The sequence below is a fragment of the Prionailurus bengalensis genome, chromosome A1 (assembly GCF_016509475.1).
Source record: "Prionailurus bengalensis isolate Pbe53 chromosome A1, Fcat_Pben_1.1_paternal_pri, whole genome shotgun sequence".
Taxonomy (NCBI): domain Eukaryota; kingdom Metazoa; phylum Chordata; class Mammalia; order Carnivora; family Felidae; genus Prionailurus; species Prionailurus bengalensis.
In genome coordinates this window covers 191,672,070-191,687,904 of record NC_057343.1, presented here as the reverse complement: position 1 = coordinate 191,687,904, position 15,835 = coordinate 191,672,070, and the positions used below count along the sequence as shown (strand labels likewise).

Below are 15,835 nucleotides of genomic sequence, written 5' to 3'. Positions count from 1 at the left end.
CATGTGACTGAATTTCCTGGAATTCTTGGGACCACATATTAAGAATTCCTAGCCTAGGGGTGCGTGGGTAGCTCAGTCAGTTAAGCATCCAAATTTGGCTCAGGTCATGATCTCACAGTCTGTGGGCTTGAACACCTCATTGGGCTCTGTGCTGACAGCTCAGAGTCTGGAGCCTATTTCAGATCTTGTGTCTCGCAATCTCTCTGCCCCTCCCCCATTCGTCCTCTGTCTCTGTTTCTCTCTCTCAAAAGTGAATAAACATTAAAAAAAAAAAAAAACAATTCCTACTCTATATAAAAGCCCATTTGAACTCTAATGCCCCGATTAGCATGCTCTGAATTGGGTAGCCCCACTGGCTGAAATACAGAGGTGATGTTGTACCTAAATACAGTGTAGGACACAGTTCCATCCCTATGTGAGCTAATTATCTCCCTAAATGTAAAAACTCTGCTGGGTGGCCATGGACAGGGCCTCTAAAACCAATCAGCTGACACATTTCATAGTTTTCACAATGATACCATGCTCAAAAATGAAGTAGTGGGATCTGGCAGGGTTATCTGGGCCGTCAGGATAGTTGCTCGCTGCTGACATAGCAGTAGTATTCATATGGATCTTCCATTTCATATATGTTCTCCTCAATGATATAGATGTTTTCCTCCGAGTGCATTCCTTCTGCTACTGTATTTGCTAACCCTGAGGAAGCGACGTTGGCCAAAGTGACCAGGCTGTGGAAATAAATGTTACAATTGAGTTAAGCATTTCCTGGGCAGCACAGAATAGAGTTAAGATAAGAGGCTTTGCTGAAGAGACAACAACCAAATATAGTACATGATCCTTGATCAAGTCCTAACTAGGAAAAAAAAAAAAAGCCATAAAATAGCAGTAAAACAATTTGTGGAACAGTTGAGGAAATTTGAATTCCTTTGAATTAATCTTAATTTTCCTAAGTATAAAAATGGCATCGTGTTGGAAGGAGGTACAGACTGAAGTGTTTAGGTGAAGGGGGAAGATGTCTGAAATGTCCTTACAAACAGTTCAGAAGAAACGTTCTCTGTAAATAGAGAAACAAACAAAGCAAGTAGGTCCAAATCTCAAACCATGAGTTTGGTTGAAGCGTTCTGTTGTTGTTGTACTATAACTTCAATTCTTCTGTGGACTTGAACAGTTTCAAAAAGAAAAAAAAAAGGAAATATTTTATGGATCCAATCAGACTTGAGTTTGAATTCTGTCTGTCACTTACCAGCCATATGACCTTGGATAAATTGAGTGGTTGGGTTTTTGTTTGTTTGTTTGTTTTCATTTACTCAGTCAAGAAATTTTTAGTGTGTTACACACTGTGCTACAAAGCAAGAAATGCAGCAGTAAACAATACACAAAAATCCCATGAAGGCTGCGTATTAGCAAACTTTGTGTCTCAGGGTCCTCATCTGTAAAATGGGAATAATGAACATTCTATTTTACAGGGCTGCTGTAAGGAGCATTTATTCATTCAATCATCAGATGTATAGGTGTCTACTAAGCATCACATACTGTATCAGGGGATATAGTTGTTAATGTGGCAACAACTTCCTAATGTTCTACAGAGCTTACCTTTATAAGTAGGGATGAACGTTAACCAACTAATTTCACCAAATAATGAATTAATGCTTGTAAATATCACCCATGGGTAATATCGCATTTCAAGTTTCAGTTCTAATAACAGATCCTGGCACAGATGATCAAAAGCCATTGATAATTAAATTGTTTTATTTGGCTTTATTTGGCTCTTTTTACTGCAGAGTATTTTGTCTTAATTGATACACTATCTATATTTACCTAAAATCACTCATGGTTTAGATATAATTCAAAGGGATGAGTCATTTTTTTTTCTTGAAATGTACTGCATTCTACCCATGTGCCAAATATCACTAAATTCTAGTACACGCTATATAAGCTTCATATATTTGGAATGGGGAGGTGTGCGTGTGTGTATATGTACACATATGTATACAGTCAAAAACAGATACCAAGACTGCAGTATAATAGACCAGTAGATCTCAACCCTGTTTGCATATTAGAATCACCTGGAAAACTTTCAGAAAAACACCTATACTTAGGTCTCATCCTCAAAGATGCTAATGTATTTGCTCTGGGGTTGGCAACAGTATGTTCAAGTGCCCTAGGTGATTCTAATAGGCAACCCTGGGCTGAGCTATAAAAGCCCTGAAAGTAGAGTCTGGGTTTCTTGCTCACTTTTGTAACCCAAAGCTCAACCCAGAGCCCGGATGTAGTTCAATCACTAGAAGGGTCAGTTCATTGAAAAAAAAAAAAACAAAAAAAACAAGAACCATTAATATACAAATAAGCATTTCCTATCAATAGGGAGATGAATTCTATACCTTAACTTTAGTCAATGAAGCTAGAGAAATCAGTAAGTAAAACAGAGCAGTGTGTTTAATTGGCATTACATAAATCTAAGGTAAGAAGGAAGTACAAGTTTAAATCCCAGGGCCAGGCTTCTAAGAGCAAAGCCATATTAGAATAGGGGCCTCCAAGATTCCCACCTTCCCCTACCCTACCCATTACTCTTACCTTGAATTCTGTAACTTCTCTTTGCTATAAGAATACCCTAGGTAAAATGTGGAAGAAAAGTCCATTAAAACTGCTCTCATAAAACAAATGAGTTAGGAAATAAAATGAACTCACTGAAGGCAAGGATTGTTTAAGAAAATCTGGTCTCCCCTTGGACTGAATTAAATCAAACTATGAATGTGTGTCTTGGATTGTTACATGGACTCTTCTAGAAAGCAATAAAGATACATTTTTCACATTCAGGAAATACATGGAGCATCTGGTAGGCACTGGGAATGCAAAGGTGAATTGTGAGCCCTGACTTCTGAAAGCTTGTGTTCTAGTGGGGGGGGGGGGGGGCATTGAAAATAATAATTTCTAATTGTGGAACCAACAATGCACTGTAACAGATGACTGAGAAGGTGGTCAGGAAAAAACTCTCAGGAGGGGTAACCTTTAAGCTCAGTTCTGAAAATAAAGAAAATGAGTCAGCCAAGTGAACAGGCAGGGGAAGAATTCAGGCAAAGAGAATCCCTGGTAATGATGAGTATGGCTTCCTGAAACTGAAAATATGGTTGAAATAAGAAAATAGCCCAAGATAAGTTCTGAGAGGTAGGCTGGCTGGGGAGAGCTCCTATAAGACCTTTTAAGTCATAATCTAGATTTTGGATATTATTCTATAAAATAAGAATCTTACTCTTATTCCTATAAGAAATCATTGGAGGACAGAAATATGAGCTGACTGGGTTTTAAGAAGATCACTCTAACTCCTATGTGGGGAATAGATTAAAAGCAGGTATTTAAAAAATGAAGAAGTTAAGTAGAGATCATGATGCCTCACATCACAGTAAGGTGGTGATCAAAAGAGATTCAGAATAATGAATGTATTTTACATATATTTTGGATAAAATCTGAAGGAATTAAAATTGGATTTTATGTTAGGAGGAAACAGGATTCTAGGATGGCCTATGGCATTCTGGCTTAAACAACCAAATGGATGGTAGTGAAACGTTATAATGGGAAAGACCAGAGAGGCAGAGGCCGTGTTCTGGGAAGGTGGAATATAGACTCTAGACCTCCACTTGGGACATGTTAAATGTGGAAAGCATCTAAGTGGAGGTATCAACAGGACAAACACTCAGAGTTGGAGGGGGGAGTTAAAGATGACATTTAAACCTATGGAAATAGACACCATCACCTAGAGGGTATAGAGAAAGGGAAAGGGCCAGTCCTGAGGAATAGGAATATCTAAAAGTCAAGCAGAAGAGGAAATAACAAAAATGACTGAAAATGGATGGCCAATGAAGTAGGAGAGTGGTGTTTTAGAAGCCAAGAGAAGGAATACTATCTAGAATGAGTGAGAGTCAATTTGATTAAATATTGCCGAAAGATTGACTACAATGAAGACAGAAGTGTCTATTGGATTTAGCAAAATGGAGGTTGTCAGTGAGCTTGACTAAAACTATCTCCATGGTGCTTAAGGGATGGAAGCTAGATGATGGGCTGAAGAGTTCAGGGGGTACAAAGTAGGAAAAATTCATCTGAGAAATATGGCTATGAAGGAAAACAGAAATGGGAGTAGCTAAAGAGGAATTTGTGAGTTAGAACATATTTTTATGCTGATGAGAATAGAATGAATAGAAAGGGAGAGGAAGGTAATTCTAGAGAAAGGGGTAAAAGGAGAATTAAGTCTTAGCTAAGTCTAAGGAGATGGAACAGGTCTTTTATACTTCATCAGTTGAGTGAGAAATGAGAGGGGTTTGAGTGGTACTGAGGTATGCTTGCTCATCTCAGAGAGTGCCCTAGAAAGATACAGGATTATTGCTAACCAATTTATGGCTTTGATGTCATGACTTAAAAACCTGTCACCTTGGTCATAAGATTTTGTCTAGCAACCTGTAGACCACAAATCAAACAGGACTTTCCTATCTGTCCTTCGAAGTAGCCATGTTTTTGGAGTAATACATATGTGTGTATAAAGTGTCAAACTTCTCCCATTCATTATCTTCACTTCAAGCCTCTTTGCACCAGCTGAAATGGCATGGCAGAACTTGAAAGGCTAGTGAGTACTAGCATTGCTCTTTTTCAACCTGTAGACTTTGCATTCATGTGATCAATTCACAAACTCCACTACTGCCTCTGTGCAAACCCAGGTAAGTGTGGCTGGGGTAGTTTCTTTCCGTGAACAATCCATTTACCGAGGATAGCAGAATAGCATAATGGTAAGGAATAAGAGAGTCCTGCTTTCAAATTCTGTATCTAATAACTGTGTGGCTCTGGCCAGCGTGTTCATTCTCTATCTGGTAAATTAGAATAATATTAGTATCTTTCTCATTAAGGTAATCATGAAGATTTAATGCCCATAAAGCACTCAGCAGCTTTAAGTCGCACAATTAGGGTGACCAATTCATCCTGGTTTTCCCTGGACTGTCCCAGTTTTAGCATTGGCAGGATCACATCCTAAGGCCCCTTCAGTCCTGGGAAAATCTGGGGTGGTTGGTCACCCTATATGCAGTCCATGTTTTAAGTATTAGTAGGAAGGGTTGCTAGAATGTACTAAGCCCTGGGGTATAAGGTCTTGGCCTCTGTCCTCAAAGAGAAGAGAATATATCACAAGTATAAAAGTGTGCAAAGCTTTTGGGGTGATGACGATGTTTGGGTCTTGATTATAGTGATGGTTTCCCATGCATAATCATCTACTGAAACTCATCAAGTTGAATGTACTTCAAATATGCATCTATTATATATTAATCATACTTCAAAAAGATTTTTTTTTAATAAAAATAACTTAGAAAACAATGTGTGTGCTGAGTGCCATGATAGAGCAAAATACAAATGCTGCAATCCTGCCCATGACCCATTGGTAAAAGGACTTGCCACCCCTCTCTCTAAAGACCTGTGCCTGAGAAACAAATAAGATAGAAAAACGCACAGAAAGAAATTACTTTCTGTTGTCGCACTTCCTAATAAACTTAATTCATGAATTAAAGAAGTTTATTTTCTTAACGAAAGGTAAGAGAACAGGTGCTAGAATCAGTCTGCTTGAATTTCAATTCCAGCTTTGCCTCTTATGGATTTGGAAACCTTGGGAAAGAGGCTCACTTTCTAGTAGCTATAGTTTCCTGCACTATAAAACGGTGATAAATACTACCTACCACATGAGATGGTGACAATAAAATGTACGTAAAACGTTTAGCACCAGGCCTGCTATTACATGGTAAAGGATTGCATAAAAATTAGCTATTATTATTGTTAGGTTTGGAAGGACTACAGGGTACTCAGTTTAATCGCCTTCAGGTATAAATACAAACTTACATTTGTATCTAGGTTTGTGTTGGTTCCTATTTTAACAGTTCCTTATCAGAGGGAGAGAGTTGCAACATCAACCAACTTACATGTGAGAATTAAAGCAGCAATAAGAATGAGAGTCAGTCCAGCAGAGATCCCCACTCCAATGTAGATGCCTATTCTGGTGGTCACAGCAGAGTCTTGTAGTGCGTTAGCCAATGTGGGTATTTGCTATGGAAACACAAACAGAATTGCAGCAGATGGGCAGAAATCAGTTGTGTGCTCAGCTAGTCTCGTGACGTACAGCACCAGAGGAGTGCAGGGACCTTGAGACCGTGCATGATCTATCTCCTTCTAGACAAGCCTCAAACCACCCAAAGAACGGGATCAGCATAATCCTTAAACTTAGCAAGGGAATAAAATGTGCAGCTTCTACAATGTGGGCCGGGGGGGGGGGGGGGGGGGGGACAAAGAACTCTTAATAAATGGACTCCCCTCCCCCACAAACATAAATAGGTTTTAGGGTGGAACCCTTTTCATCCAAGGTCCCCTGGTGTTCCAGGGAGTTTCAGAGTGGTTTAAACTTGGTGTCTTGCAGAGAAGCCCCCACCTTCACAGAAAAACTGATTCAAGGGCCAGGCCTTTGCAGCCAGACAGTCCTGGGTTCAAATCCCAGCTCTGCCATCATCTTGGAGAGTTCTTAGGAAAATGAAGTAACAAGAAATACAAAATGCCTAGCACAGGGCCTTGTATGCAGTAAATGCAATCAATGCTTACGTGGTGATAGGTATTGTGGCTATTTCTCTAGTTTTATTAATTTTATTTTTTAACTGAAAGCCATAACATTCTTCTGCTTTCAAAATTTTAGTCCATATTCTCCCTTTAAAAGCAACAATGATAAATAATTTTAAAACAAAGAAGTCAAAGAAATTAAATTTTCCACTTATTCAATCAACTTTTACTACAGGAGTGCTATATGCAAGGTACTGTGCATTAAATACTATGGATATACAGAGGTACTTAGAGTCAGTCTTTGGTCACAAAGAGGAGCAGGGACAAACACAAAGTGCTGAGCCTTGGTTGTGAACACACAAGTAGGGGACTTCGTCAAATGAATGCAGACTCCTGTATACATCCTCAAAGAATTTTTAAGTCACTACTATAAGCTTGATATCTAGGGGATTCCCTTTTGCTCTGAGAAAGTGGGGGACACTAAAATTGTGGTTACTTAAAATATTGATTTGTTTATACTTCGATATATACATTGTTGACTTCAAATACTCCTGAGTAGTGTCTTGTCAGACATAAATAAATTTACACAATCTTTCTCATCAGGGTTACCATGCAAGCGAGAAGAAATATATTCCAGGGATATGGAGGGTCTTTGAACCCTCCACAGCGGTTCGCAGTTGTGAAATATGAGAAGAGAAACAAGAAGCTAGTGGTTTTGTGTTTTTGTTTTCCAGCACTTACTATGTGCTAGGCACTTTACACTTACTCCCTCATTCTGTCCTTAGATGGCTAGAAGTGGCCCTCATCAACATGTTACAGCGGAGGGCTCTGAGGCTAATGGAGAGTGAGGCATGTTTTCTTCAAAGGCGAGGAGCAAACAAGAATGAAGACTAAAGCCAAACTTTCTTTCCTCTGAGTTGAATATGAGGTTAGCACGCACGCACCCATGCACACATGCATGCACGCACACACATGTCCATGTCACTTACAGTTTGATTTTTATCATGGAGGGCTTCCAGTGTCCGTGTCTCTGCCATAAAGAGAAAAAAACAGCTGATAGAATAGTCAAGAACATTTTCTTTTATCTGAGTTTTAAAAACTCTTAAAGATGCCTAGAATCATATTTGAAATTAATCCTACTCTATACTCTTCACAATAAGTAATTGTGAGACCAACAAAATTTTCTAAACACTTACAAATCAACGATTTGATATGGATGACCATTTTTTTTTATCCAGATAATGAACCTGACTACTTATGTTCTATGAACTGGAGACCTCTGCCAGGAAAACCTCTGTCGAATATGTGGTTTGTTGTGTCCACAGCACCCCAAAGAGGGCAGCAAATTGCCAATAACATTGATAACACTCAACCAGGCATTATATTGTAATGAGACTTTGAAAGATAACAAAAGTTAATTTTCTTAAAAAAGTTTAACATTTACTCATTAAGAGGGAGATGGGGTATTTCATTGCCTAAAAATGAGAGTAATAATAACTATAGCTATAATTTACCATGAGCTGACATGGTGCTAAATTCTTTGAACGAAGTATCTCATTTAGCATTCAAAACAACTATCCTAAAGTAGAGACTATTAGCCCCATTTCGCAGATGAAGAAGCTGAGAATTAGGAAGTTAGGGGACTTACCCAGGGTCACAGAGATTAGTGAATAACAGAAATAGCCTTTCGATTTAGGTCTGCATGGCTTTAAACAAGACACTCTGAACGATGTCCCTTTCAACAACCTTTACTTTTGCATTGTCACTACCAAGTGGTCACATTGCCCAGGTGCCATCTCACCTTCTTTCCTTTTTACTCATTCATTTCTTTACCTGCTTATCCATTTGATGAACATGTACTACACCCCTTCTCTGTGCCAGGCCCAGGGTACAGAGCCGCGAACAGCATGGGCACAAGCCCTGACCTCACAGAGGCTGCTTTCTAAAAATCAATAGATGGCTAGCTTTGGGAAAATTAAGGATGCCTACTCATTTATCTGGCTGAGTCAGAGGCTCTGAAACTTCTTAAATGTCATGGCCACTTTCTGGAAGCCTAAAAATCTAAATCCTTTAAGGCAGGCCTCCTGCTTTAACAATGATTTTTTTTTTAATTTCTTTTTTTAACATTTTGTTTTATTTTTTGAGAGACAAAGAGAGACAGGACATGAACAGGGGAGGGGCAGAGAGAGACAGGGAGACACAGAATCCAAAGCAGGCTCCAAGCTCTGAGCTGTCAGCACAGAGCCTGATGCAAGACTCGAGCCTGAGCCGAAGTCAGATGGTTAACCAACTGAGCCACCCAGGCATCCCAACACACCATGATTTTAATATTAATATTTTACTATTCTCAGCCGAAAATTATTTTTAAAAAAGAGGAAGTAAAAGATTATCTTCCACTTACCTTTGTATTTATTACCCAAAAAGGAATTTAAAGCATAAAAACCACATTGGTGGAACTACTAAGTAAACATGAATCTTAACCACACACAAGATTTTCTAATGTAAATCCAGTTTCTGCTTCCCTGTAATTATTTTTCTTGGCCTAAATGATAAGACTGACTTCTCTTTTTTTTAAATTTCGATTTACAGTGAAAATGACCCAACAGCACTCCATTTTATAGATTACCACAGATTTTTTTCACATAGATAGCCATCAACCAAGTGAGTGAGACAGTTGGAAAAAGTTGCTTTGATTTTCCCAGAGAACCCGAGACTTGGCTGGAGTGGAGGTAGCAACAGGGTGGCACGTGAGAGTCTTAAAAGTTTATGAATTTGTAGTTACCATCTAGTACATATTATATGCCAGACATGGTGCTTAGTACTTTATTTGCCCAACAGCTTTTAATCTTCACCACAATAAGTAGGTACTATTATTTTTCCATTCTTCAGATGAAAAACCTGATTCTCAGAGAGGTACTTTGCCTAAGATCACACAACTATTCATGGACAAACCTGAGATGTAGGCCAACTCTATCTCCAGAGCTGAGGATTCACCGTGACCCTGTTCTGCATCCTTCAGGTGGAAGAGACATTACATTGTTTTGTGTCCAAGATAGGTTCCATGATTCTTGAATTCTTACTTGTTAAGGTTCCATTCCACTTTTATAGCAAACATATTAAATGTACCCACATTCCACACTAAAGAGATTGTAGGTACTGTGCCTATATTCCCAATGCAAGAAATGCCCCCATCTTTGTTGCCCTAAAGGGAAGGAACTAACAAGTAAAAACTAAAGAGAAAAAGACTTGTTTAGGATATAGACAACTCTGAGGAAATATACTGCCTCGTGAAGAAGGTATGTGGGTATACAGTGAATGTGCGCTTGGTGGTGATGTTATAAACAGCATTGGTAGCACAGGATGGGAATGTGGGCATACAATAAATATCTGGTATGACTTGCTTAGGCCACAATGAGGGCTACCATCTGTTCCCGCCATATTTAATTTCCTCACTAATTGCATAAGAGATATTATCTACCAATCACTAAACAACTACCAAAGATTAAACCACTAGAGAGCTAAGGTTACTACTTACAATAATAACCAGTATTTGGGTGCTTTCTGTGGGTCAGGTACTACACTGAGCACTTTACAACCATTGTCACACTCAATCTTTAGAACAATCTTACGCAGTAGATTACCCTCAACATAGAGGTAAGGAAATTGAGCCTCACAAAGTTTGAGCAATTTTACCTTGAGCTCACAAAGCTAGCGGGAAGAGCTGATATTGGAACCTATTCTACCTACCTATTGCTGATGTGCTTAACCACAATCGCATTCTGCCTCCAGATCTTATTGGTAACATTAAGGACAATAACCAACGTGTACTGAGTACATAGTATGATCAAATACTGGGCTAAGCACTTGAGACACCCTTTCTTAGTTAAATTTCATAAGGTGGGATTTAGGAGATTTATGAGATTAAGATATGGGACTTACCTGTTATTACCCTCATCTTACTGAATGGAAGACTAAGCTCCAGAGAGTATAAGAGAGACCAGGACTTTGACAGGAGACATTTAAGATTAATCTCCCTGCTCAATGTGACCTGAGGTCTGCTCTTTTGATCCTATCTTCTCTTCCAGAGCAGCATGGAAAAGTCCTTGTTGAATTACTTAAAGAATATAGCTGCTCCTTCTGAGGTTGAAATTGAGGGAAGATGATGGGCTTCATTCCAGTAAGAAGAGATCCTTGAAATCACCTAATCCAACCCCAAACATGGACTGGGATGAATTCATAACAAAACATCCCCATTCTGGGAGTCAATTGGAAAATAATGGCAATGTAATGAGTTTTTCATTAGAATAAATGTATTTAATTTAAAAACATGTCTTTTATTATTGCAATAATGGATAATAATGCAATTTTTTCCTTATTTGGCAAAATACATATATTACCAAAATTCTTTTTTTAGGGGGAGGGAGTGGGAATTTTACTAGGTTACAAAATCCAAAGATTCTGAACCCTCTCCTTGAACAGAACAGGAAGGCGAGGTCCAGGGAAGTGAAAGGCTTCAGCCCAGGTCACAGGGCTACTTGTGACTAATTCCAAATCCTAGCTCAGAGCTCCTTTTTCCCAACACAGGTTTGTCCCCACCACCCCTCTCACCACACACAATATCTCAGGTGCACAGGAACATTCACACCTCCACTCAAACCCATTTTTCATCTCTTTCCCATATTCAAAATCCTCCGAACTCAGAAAATGCCAGAAGGCTTCCTCCTACACCACTTGTATAATTACCTGAGCCATATCCCTTGGTGGTGAGCATCCTTGGAAAGGCTGTACCGAAGTCTCTGTGTGTAGGCCGAGCAGGGGTGACCTTGGCTAATGTCAGAAACCAATATAAGGATGAGACTTCTCTGAGAGCAGAGAGCTTGTTTCAGGGAATCGAAGGGGCAGCAGAAAAAAATATGAAACACAACAAATGAAGAAAGGTACATGCCCAACTGCCAAACCTACCAGGACGTGTTCACTGAGAGTGTATGAGACTCTTCACATGTTGGGCAGAGGTCTGTTATGGCCATCGTCATCACAGTCTAATTGTTAATAATAGAACTAATAGGGGCGCCTGGGTGGCGCAGTCGGTTAAGCATCCGACTTCAGCCAGGTCACGATCTCGCGGTCCGTGAGTTCGAGCCCCGCGTCGGGCTCTGGGCTGATGGCTCGGAGCCTGGAGCCTGTTTCCGATTCTGTGTCTCCCTCTCTCTCTGCCCCTCCCCCGTTCATGCTCTGTCTCTCTCTGTCCCAAAATAAATAAAAAACGTTGAAAAAAAATTAAAAAAAAAATAATAGAACTAATAGCCACACAAATGGCCATGCTAATGCTGTTTATAAAACACTTCATAAAATCCTTCCAATGGCCTGTGTGGTAGGAATTGCCATGTTTTATAGAACAGGAGGCCACAGAGCTTAAATAACTTGCTCAAGATTACACAGCTAGTAAGAGGCAAAGTTGGATTTAAACTGAGCTTCATCAGCCACAGACTATATGCTGTATAAATCTTAAAATGTACAAACACATGTACCCCGCCACTACCCACCCCACACATACACAGTCCAGTGGTTCTCAATCCTGGCTGCACAGGGAGGAGAATCATCTAAGGTAGACTTTGTAAAATCCCAGAACTAGGGCTCTACCTCCGGAAATGCCGATTTCTCTGGTTTGTGGGTGGGGACCAAGAAGATGTAAGTGTTAAAAAGCTTTCCAGGTGATCTAATGAGCAATCAGGTTCTTAACCACTGATCTAGGCCTTTCCTCCCATTCTACAGATCCTGTCCCTGAGTTTGAAAATAGAGGAAGGGAATTAAATGTGGCTGGGCATTGTCGGTGGAACCTGTTAAACTTTAGGTCTTAGGGACCCACTCCCAGGGCTATAATTGGGGAGATCAGAAGTGAGACCAATCAGTATATTTAATTACCTGCAGGTGAGTTTTTATTCATAAAGAAGACATGCAAAGGTCCACTCACCTGGTTTGATGACCAACTCCAGGTTTGATTTTTTATCATTCATTAGGCCTGGGAATTGAATCCGGCAGCAATAGGTCCCACTGTCAGCTAGAGTCACATTCTCTATAGTCAAGGAAACATCTCCTTTGTGGAAATTCCTCTTTAGCTGGTATCTGTTGGATGTCTGATATTTCAAGTTCCTTCCATCTGTGCTGAGCACCATACTATGACATTCAAACATAGGACAGGATCCCTTGCCCCAGCAGACAGGCACAAGATTCTCAGGAGTGGCTGGAGAGTAGGTGCAGGGCAGAACAGCATTCTGACCCACTTCAACTATGTATTCCCCTTCCAAAGACCCTGAAGAAAGAAGTAAAGAGAGCAAGATCCAGGCAATGAGTGAGGCTGGTCCATTCCAAGAAAACTGCAAGAAATGCCATACAGAATAAAAAGGAAACCAGTCCTCCTGTCCTGTTTGGAAGATGATCCATTATGACAATGATTGTCGGACTTGAGGAGCATCAGAATCACCAGAAAGCCTTGTTAAAACACAGACGGCTGGGCTCAACCGCTAGAGTTCCTACTTCGATAGGTCTGGGGTGGGGTATAAAAATTTGAATTTCTAGCAGGTTTCCAGTTGTTGACAGAGCTGGTTGGAAATTCACTTTGAGAACCAATGCCCTAAGAGACAATTGTGGTCTAGCCCTTTGAACATCAGAGGGCTGGGCAGATAGATAGTCAGAAAATGAGTCATTGTTAACTAGTAAAACAGCTCACCCATCTGCTCATCGATGAAAGGCAGTTAACATAAAGCTCTCTCTTTTTTTAAGCACCCAGCACATAATGAATAAAAACTATTGGCTAAATAAGAAGCTTGCATATTTGAAACCACCCACAGGCTATTTTGAGGTTTGAAATGAATTGTCTTTAAGTATATATATATTAATAAATATATATAGTGAAACATTTAAACAGTATAAAAAGGCATATGAGAGCTCCTGGGTGGCTCCGTCAGTTAAGCGTCAGACTTTGGCTCAGGTCTTGATCACACAGTCTGTGAATTCAAGCCCTGCAATCAGGCTCTGTGCTGACAGCTCAGAGCCTCGAGACTGCTTCAGATTGTGTCCTCCTCTCTCTCTGCCCCTTCCCCACTCATGTTCTCTCTCTCTCTCTCTCTCTCTCTCTCTCTCTCTCTCAAATAAATAAACATTAAAAAAAATGTTTTAAAGATATATGAAAAGTATACTCCCTCTCCCTGCTCCTTCCCATTTTCTGGTTCCCCTTCCCAGAGTCTATACATTAAGGACCATTCATGTATTCCCACATGGAAGTCTAATATACATGTTATTCCCTACAACACACATCCACAAATGGAAGTCTAATATACATGTTATTCTGTTCTTTGCTTTATTCAATTAACGTTTCAACTTAGAGACATTTCATATCACTATGTTTGGTCAGCTTCACTGTTTGCATCATGGAGATATCACAAACTGATTTACCTACTCCCTCACTAGTGGGCATTTATTTAGGCTGCTCCCAAACTTCCTACTACAAACATTACAATGACCGTCTTTGTATCTTTATCTCATGCTATCCAGGTGTCACAGCCCGTGCCCAGACTTACTTGTGAGTAGTGGCAGCAGCAGCAGCAGGACACAGTCAAAGGAAAGTTGTGAAACCATGGATTCTGAAGAAGAAACGTCCAGTAATAGCTCTGTTTAGTTTTGATTCTCCAGTGGAACTGGGTACCTCTTGCAATTGTATCTCCTCCACAATCACAGGAGCAATGGCTGCTCTCCCCGACTGCTGGACTAACACACCAGGGCACCTGACTACCGATCTTTCCTCTGTTAATGCTGTTAAGTCCACAGTTACATCAAAGGAAACTCCAGTTGTCTGTCGTGCTACACCACACACATCCTGTAAGGGCTCTGATATTTATCCTGTTAGTATCAACGAAGAGGAAGCAATACTCAAGGAAGAAAAATGTCTCTCAGCCAGTCAAGAAAACTCCCTTAGCAAGTGGAGAGAGCCCTCTCATATCTCCAATGAAATAATACTCTGTTTGGAATGGATGGCGTGTGGGTCTAGCTGGTTACCAGGGAACACAAGGCAGGAACATATCATCCATGCATTCGTTCAGTCAGATCAGTCAGTTGGTTGGTCATGTGATCAATATTAATGGACTAGGAGCTGGAGAATACCACAATGAATGGCATGTCTCTTATTCTCAAATTTATGGGCCCTTTCCACCCCCGGAACTTAATTCTTAGCCTTGTCCAAACACAAACTGGGCTGTGCTATATAACCTTGTTGGATCTCAGTTTCCTCATTTATAAAATGTATAAAATGAGGAAATTGTGCTAGGTGACATATGCATGGCTCCCTGCTGTAATATTCTGACTTTGACCTGAACTTTCAAACCCTTCCACTTAGGAAAGATATTTCCTTTCTGCAGTGTTTCTCCCCCACTGCAGTGGGAATCAAGGGGACCTCAATATTCTATTACATCTTATGTAATAGAATCAGATGGGATGTCTCCTCCCTCCCAGCCCTGGGGCTCTAGACGTAAATTCTCAGAAAGGGTTGAGTTTCAGCCACACTGTCCATCACTGAGGTAACATCTCAGACCCCTGGGATAGTGACAGCCCTCAGTCTCAGCCCTGGGATAGTGACATTTCTCTAGGAACCTTAAGAGCCAATAATTCTTTAAAAAAAAAAATTTAATGTTTATTTATTCTTGAGAAAGACAGACTGTGAGCAGGGGAAGAGCAGAGAGAGAGGGAGACATAGAATCCGAAGCAGCCTCCAGGCTTTGAGTCGTCAGCAGAGTCCAACACGGGGCCTGAATGCACAAGCTGTGAGATCATGACCTGAGCCGAAGTCAGACACTCAACCGACTGAGCCAAAGCCAATGATTCTTTATCAGAGTAAGGTCACAGACTGAATAGTTTCTGAAAACCCTGTGGACTTCCTGTCTTTTCTTGCTGAACTTCCTTGTCACTCATCTTTATGCCACTAAATGCATTCAGGATAAATATCCAACTTGTTCAATGCATGTACTTTCCATAGGATCAGAGGTAGCAGTTACTCAAGAGATCACAGTAAATTTCTTCATTTTATGGATAGGGAAACTGAGACCTAAAAAGGTTGATTTGCCCAAAGGCATGTGATTAGTAATTTCAAATGAGAACTGAGTCCCCAAGCTCCAGATTTTTTCCACTATAAACCATTTTATGAACTTCATATCTGTCCTTAATATGTCTACCTACATAACTAATAAAAACCAGCAAATGTCCATATTGAAGGGTA

At 40.2% G+C, this 15,835-nt stretch overlaps 1 protein-coding gene across 1 annotated transcript; it reads right to left on the bottom strand.

The window, feature by feature from the left end:
• Positions 1-205: 205 nt before the first annotated feature.
• On the bottom strand, positions 206-14,410 carry HAVCR2 (hepatitis A virus cellular receptor 2). The gene is made up of 7 exons (XM_043597413.1): positions 14,148-14,410; positions 12,542-12,880; positions 11,314-11,397; positions 7,560-7,600; positions 5,946-6,069; positions 2,572-2,608; positions 206-725 (listed from the first exon to the last, which is right to left on the bottom strand). Exons 1-7 carry the CDS (start codon positions 14,203-14,205, stop codon positions 566-568), a joined length of 843 nt encoding a protein of 280 aa, XP_043453348.1. The 5' UTR covers positions 14,206-14,410; the 3' UTR covers positions 206-565.
• Between the last annotated feature and the right edge of the window lie 1,425 nt (positions 14,411-15,835).

Coding starts and splice junctions, on each gene's coding strand:
- HAVCR2 (XM_043597413.1), bottom strand. CDS start 14,205: ATGGTTTCACAACTTTCCTTTGACTGTGTCCTGCTGCTGCTGCTGCCA. Junction 12,881..14,147: donor GCTGCTGCCACTACTCACAA/GTAAGTCTGGGC, acceptor TTCTTTCTTCAG/GGTCTTTGGAAGGGGAATAC. Junction 7,601..11,313: donor CACCAAGGGATATGGCTCAG/GTAATTATACAA, acceptor TCTTTATGGCAG/AGACACGGACACTGGAAGCC.